At 43.0% G+C, this 6,928-nt stretch overlaps 1 protein-coding gene across 1 annotated transcript; it reads right to left on the bottom strand.

Moving 5' to 3' along the window:
• Positions 1–1,005: 1,005 nt before the first annotated feature.
• On the bottom strand, positions 1,006–6,653 carry LEPROTL1 (leptin receptor overlapping transcript like 1). The gene is made up of 4 exons (XM_074905604.1): positions 6,553–6,653; positions 5,971–6,046; positions 4,465–4,651; positions 1,006–3,426 (listed from the first exon to the last, which is right to left on the bottom strand). The coding sequence occupies exons 1-4, from the start codon at positions 6,566–6,568 to the stop codon at positions 3,310–3,312; spliced, it is 396 nt and encodes a 131-aa protein (XP_074761705.1). The 5' UTR covers positions 6,569–6,653; the 3' UTR covers positions 1,006–3,309.
• Positions 6,654–6,928: the final 275 nt, after the last annotated feature.

Genomic DNA, 6,928 nt, shown 5'->3' with positions numbered 1-6,928 from the left:
CAGGTCTTCAAGGTATATAAAAGATGAACTCTTGGTTTAGTGTATGCACATTAGGTGGAATGATCCCCCATGCATCCAGCACTGCACTAAAGAATGCCTGCTTTCTAAAACGCCAAAATGAGTCTTAGAGTTCCTCTACCAGCTTCTACGGTAAGACAGACTCCCCACACACCCTGACCCCTCACACCACCATCATCCCTGCCCACAATTCCACCCCCCACCATGCCCTGACCCTTCACACCACCATCATCTGGCCTTCTCCCTCAAAAGCACCTGACAGTAGGCCTTGGGATTCACCTGCTGAGCTGATGCACTATGATATTTCTTCATTACACACAACATTGCAAGTTCAGTCTACGTTGTCTGCAGCTGTAGCATCTTGGTTATTGCCAAATCACTCAGCTCCGCTTCTCTTCCAACGTTTTAACTGAAGAACTTTTTCTCCTTTGTTAATATTTTAAACAACTTTTTTGCCCCCCCTTTCAGAATAAACTAAAAAAAAACCAAAAATAAATAGATGGCACTGAAGTGAGTGTGTGTGGGGAGAGGGAAGGGGGCAATTGCCCTCTGGCCCAAAAAAAGGATTTTCCACCAATTCCTATTACTTTCTTCTGCTCAAAGACTGCCATCAGTCATCAGTTTTCACATTTCAGAAATGTCATGAGTTATTACAAATATTACAAAGCCTGGGTTTTCTTAATAAAAATTATAGTTATGAATACAGTGGTGAAGGTGGCTATCACTTTGTATCATACCAACATATCATAATTTGGACTTCAAACACAAGCTGAAGATCAACTGCAGATGCAAGATAAAACCAGCAAAGCCAGCTCAGTGCAACCAGTACAACACTGAACAAACGAGCCTCTTTTTATACAGTCACCTCTTTTTAGAGTTGTCTAAGGTAAATGACACAAATACTCACTCTGAAAGACTATTGAGTAATCTGGTGACATCTCTTCAACAGGATTGACAACCACATTAAAGAAGAAAAAAACCAATTAATACTTTAAACAAAATACTCTTTTATTAGAGTATTTTTGATTAAACATACAGAACTCAAGATTGCTATTTAAAATTATCATTCAAAGTTTTTCCCTCTAGAAGGCTGCTATCTCAGTGCATATTATATGTAAGGATCATACCTCTCAAGTGTCTAGCTCATACATCAGACCAATACTGCACGTACTCAGTGTACAAGCAAACAAAGGTAATGCTGTAATGCAATTAGCATACAAAAAAATGCACTGCCAATACATACAGAGTCAGCTCTATGGCCAGTGATCCAGAGAATAGCATCACATGGAGAAGTAGGCTTAGCAGCACTGGAATGAAAAAGAAAACACTGTTCCTGGCCATAAAAAGGGAGTTGGTAACAGATTCAGATTTGTACAAGCCCTAAGCATGCCTCCTTTGCAACAACTGCAAAGGACTGCAAATCTAGTCACCAGTCTGGAAGATTTTCTGAAGCACCTGTCATGCTAGGGGCAGGGATGCAAAAATATCATTGAGAAAGGTGAGGAAAAGAGCGATTCCACAGCCCTTACACACTCCGAATGTCACCATTGCAGGCAGTCTGGTGAAGCATGCACTTACGGCTGGAAGACCATCTGCTATAGTCTGGCTTCTGCACTAGGGTCTTGGCACCTATTTCTTCCTTTACCAGCACGGACAAAATTGAGCTCTTATTTTATACACAGGATGACATTAAGAAGGCAGCACATGTAGGTAGCTACACCCCTGCTGCCCCCACCTGCTGGTACCAGTTCCTTGAGCGCACCGTATAAGTAATTACATTACTATCAGACTTCAAATATTCAAGCTTTATACTTTGTTTATATCTGCACACAAATACTACAGCTAAGACCTGCAATTCTGTGTCTTTTCATCCTGTTCCACTGTTAAACAAAACCTAAGCAATGATCAGCTTTTAATTATGCACAATAATTTTCTTAGACTTTTTAAAATAATTGAACAAAAATATAGTTTAGAAATGTTTGGTCATGTTTATCACTGCATGTGGTACAATCAATAACTGTCACTCATCAACTATCTCGTGATGGAATGTCTAATGGCAGGTTTCTTTAAATGAAAAATCCAGACAATTGAGAGGTATGCAGAAAACTTTTCTTAAATATTTGAAGCTACATGTGCATTCTTACAGAACACAAGCTACAATTACAGACATAACATTGAATCTTCTTAACTGATAGTGCATAAGAACTTAAAAACAGTCAGTGAAATCAGTTCAGCCAGTGACTTCCATAAAAGTCATGCCTCAACTGCATTGTGTGAAGGGGAAAAGAAGAAAATCGTTCTTAGCCAAGTTTAACACAAAGTTTTAATCTACGTTTGAAAAGCTGTTTTATTATATATATATACTATGTATAAAATAAATTAAAAAGGGGAAGGAGGAAATAGCTTTGTATATGCTTCAAGTTAACACAGACCAGTAGTTCCATAAATGAACAAAAAGTCAACACAGAAGTTCAAAACCATACAATACTTATAAATATAAAGAGTTCAAAAGATACTTTTTTAAAAAATTGAATTTAAATATCATTTTCCATTCCCCTACAATACACTTTAGTTTTGTATGTCATAGCATCAATACCTTTACAGAGTATTTGAATGTCACATCCACACAAGAATTGATAACAAGGCAGGTAAAACTGCTAGCGGTGTTAAAATTTAGGACTTTTCCCAAATAACTCGACCTGCTCCTCAGCCTTCTCCTGAAATGAAGGCTTTCAACATTAATCACCCAGTCTGAGGTATGGACAGAAGAAAAATCTGCAGCTGTTACTCCCCACCCCATTCTGCCTCTGCTAAAATATAACAACCCATTGATCTAATAATTGACAATGGCAGGGCACAATCTCGTACCTCCATTCAGCTTGGATATAATTTAACCAACTACCTAAAAAAGTTATTTTGAAACATAGTATTAATGCTTAACTTAAAACAAAAAACCCAACCAAATTTAAATCTTATTTGAAACCATGTTTAAATGTTGTTGTTCCAGATTTAAAGCTTCACATGAACACCGGACAGAAGGATGACAATTTTAAACCAAGAGAGCACCTAAAAACATACCATAGGTAAAAATGAAATCAATCATCTCTCCACTTCATCAAAATGTAGAAACCCTGTCAGCAACAGTAGTACACTCAGAATGAACAAGGTGAAAAGGAGCATCTAGAATACTCAAGAAGCTTGCTACGCTACTTCTCTTTATTGCCCATTCTCTCATTTGTATGGATGGCCACTGCATGACGAGATGCCTGGGATAATTCTCGTATCTTCCTTTCACCACTGCTGCCAGCTGAAGTCGTCATTGCTGCCAAAGACCAAGAAAAATCCTAGGATCGTGGCAAAGATGACTGTATTCCCCGTAAGAACTAGTGCACAAGCGCCCCAGTAAATCTGTGAACAAGAACTCAGTTAGACATGTTTTGAACTGAATACCAACAAGACAAAAGGTAACATCTTAATGTCACATTCCAGACAAAGTTCAGCAACAGGTCCATGATGCAAGAGGGTGGTATCTCATTAGTTGCGGGTACACCAAGAAGAATGACTCGACCAATTCACAGTTAGCCAAGAAGCACTGCAAGTTTCTTCTAAGTTCAAAGCGCTGGCTAGCAGGCACAGCTGTTCTGCTGCAACATCCGAAAATAGTAAAGCTAGGCTAGGCAACAGCACCAAACACATCTGCAGCCCAGCTATACTTGCTAACCATGCTATGAGACATTTTTAAACCGATATTTAAGGATGCAGATCTTCAAAATAACAGCAGGTATCCCAGTAACCAAAAAGGAGGTGAATGTTTTCCAAGGAGAGTAAGTGGATTAGTCAAAGGGTGTGAGGCATTCAAACTGACTATCTGAAACATTCTTGCCTAAAGAGATTTTAGGAAAGTGCACTCTGTGCTTTTTGACTTAGTAGCATGCTCTGAAATTCAGACAAACAAGGTCATATTTTAAGGGATTTTAGTGAAAAGCTGTATACTGGGGAAGATGAAATGACAACTCGGAAGTTTAAAAAAAATAACACCACATATCATTTACAGTGAGTAGAAAAATGTATTGTTTATTCATGCTTCTTTACGCCAACTATTTCACAAACTGCCTTCAAAATATTCTATACACTTTTATATTTGGTTACTTGCCTGTTAAATTTTCACACTATTTTCTCTCTTATTTTCTCTGCTTTGCATATAGCACATTAGTGTTTATTCCATGACCATGTAAAGCAACAGGCAATCACAACATTCTGCCATGCTTCTGTTTCTAGTATTAGTTTTTCTTGCCAAAAGAACCCTTACTCTGTTTCCACTGCAAGCATCTTAAGTACATATTTGTAAAAGGTTACTTAGCGCATGAGAGCTTTACCTTTGGTAAAAACCCCACAAAGAACAGAGTTCTAGCAAAAAAAAAAATCATAGATGGAAATATTACTAACCAGTTCTGCTCTTGCAAACACTATGGGTAGCCCAAACGCTGAGACAACAATGCCTGTTGTAAGAAATATTGCTAGCTCCTTGCAGGCATTACTTGTAGCATCTGTGTCATCTACCAATCTTCTTGCTATGCAGTACGGGATAGGAGAAAGGATGTAAAAAAACAGAACAAACAGTGGCCAGTACTGGCTGAAAAAGAAAGGAGAAGTTAAAAGTTAACTTGATTTACTTCTTGTTCTTCCTAAAAGGAAGGCATCCTCCCCATCCAGCCTCCACATTCAGGCAAGACAGACACAAGCCCAGAGAAAGCTGACTTTAATCCAACAGACCATGTTTGTGAGTGGCTTCAGCTGACCTCAACAGCAGCAGCAAAGAGCTCACTAACAGGATATTTATAAAGTAAGATTTCACTAAGCAAGCCTAAATCTAACACCACCTCACAAGATGAGCTTAACTCTTAAATTTAATCTGTCAGCTTTCCTTAAGAATTGCAGGTACCTTTGAAGAGCCCTCACATCATTTTGCCCGCAAGCTTTCAGTGCACATACACGGAACAGAGTATTGTTCTCAGCCAATAGACAGCCACCATGAGGCACCAAGACTTTTTTAAAAATCTGAATGCAACTGAAAAACCTACAAGAATTAAACCATATTTGGCAACATCTTCTGTTATTGCTTGCAGCTCACCAGAACACATTTCTCAGACACACCAATGCAGCTACACATTGTTTCAATAAAACGTTATTGCATTGTTTGAAGGGTGACTGCATAATAATCTCCTTCCTAAGGGTTTGTGTCACCAGCCCCGATTTTATATCAAAAGAAAGCTGGCATAAGAAAGCTAGTCATATATGTAGAGAACCGCAATTCACAACCTAACAGGGCTATCAACAGGATATTTGATATTTATTTAACATTAAATAAGTCAATTCAAAAGACTTTCTGTAAAGTTAGCATTCACTTGCAAAGGGTCAAAGCCATAAGCCTAACTTTCTAAACTTTTGGTCTACTACTTCATATCTTCTGGAAGCTGAGATAGGACTCAATAGACTGAAAGCACAAATAGCAGCTGCAATTATTCCAGACACTACATTACCAAGCGTGGTACACAGCCAAGGGGCCACCTGACAGTCACCAACAGCCCAACTACCACTAAGTAGCCAGGGAAAATGCAAACGCCTCCCTGATATATGAACTTGCTGTCTACTTCGGAAGGTGCTATCTGCTTATCAGCCAAAGAGGGACAACACTGGACACATGTTATGATAGTACATTTTTCACAGTTTGCAGCCAGGCCTAGTAATTTAACTTTTGTTGCCATCACTGCTATGGTGAATTAACTCCTGGATGATCTTTGCTTTCTGCCCCACTCTTTTGAAGCAAAAAAACAGCCCCAAAAGCCCTCCTACATACAGAGGACTTCTCAATCGATCATTATAAAAGCCAAACTATTCTGAAGTTAAAGACATGCAAAAAGAAATTAAGAATAAGAAGAGAGCGCACATTACTTGTATTGGGGAAGGGCACATCCAAGCATCAAGAACATTAGTCCGACTGCTCCCCCAAAGGACAGGCTAATCAAGGCTACAACGAGAACACAAACCGACAACAGAGGAAAAGGTCAGTATAGTGTGAAACGCCGACACAACCTTCAAATAAACGCGACCAAGGTTCTGCCACAGTAAGGGCCCAGGGCGGGGCCAGCCGCGCTGCTCTACCCCCGCCGAGGCAGAGCTCCCCCTACCCCTCCAGGATGGCAGCTTCCCGGGAGCCCAGCGGTGGAAGACGGCTCAGGGCAGCCCCGGACGCCTAGTAGAGCGGGGCTGGAGGGCTCCCGCGGCGGCTGCCGCCCCCTCCCGCCCGAGGAGGCACGCACGGCTCCCTCACCGCCCCTGCCTGCGAAGGCCGCCCCGCTGCCGCACAGCGCGCCGGGCCTCCCAGAGGGGCGCGACCCCACCAGCAGAGGCGCCGGGGCCGCCCTCCCTGACCCGGCCACCGTAGGGCCCACCGGCGGGACCGGGCGGGGGGAGCGTCCCATGCCACCGCTGCCAGGAAAACCGCTGCAAGGGAAACCGCTGCACCCCCCGCACCTTTGATGCCGGCCATGACGCCGCCCGTCCCGCAAGCCGCACAGACGGAGGCGCGCGCGCCCAGAACCGGAACTGGCGCGGCCAGGAGCCGCTTCCGGGAAGCGAGTGCGCAGGCGCCCTCGGCCGCTCCGGCCACGTGACGCGCGCTACGTGCTGCGCTCCTGAAGAGCCCACGGCGCTAGCCCCGCCCCCTCCCCGAAGCGCGGGAAGCTGCAGTACTGACCCTCGAAGCAAAAGACCCTCCCGCCGCGCGCCGCTCCCTCGCCGCCCATTGGCCCTGATGGTTACTGGGGCGGGGCTTCAGGGAGCCCCGCGGTGCTCATGCTTCACTCTAGTCCCCGCCCCTTCCTGTAGGATCAGCCAATGGGAGACGTCG

Source organism: Athene noctua, chromosome 4 (genome assembly GCF_965140245.1).
Source record: "Athene noctua chromosome 4, bAthNoc1.hap1.1, whole genome shotgun sequence".
Taxonomy (NCBI): Eukaryota; Metazoa; Chordata; class Aves; order Strigiformes; family Strigidae; genus Athene; species Athene noctua.
The sequence above is the reverse complement of the archived record's forward strand: the minus strand, read 5'-3'. Positions and strand labels throughout refer to the sequence as shown.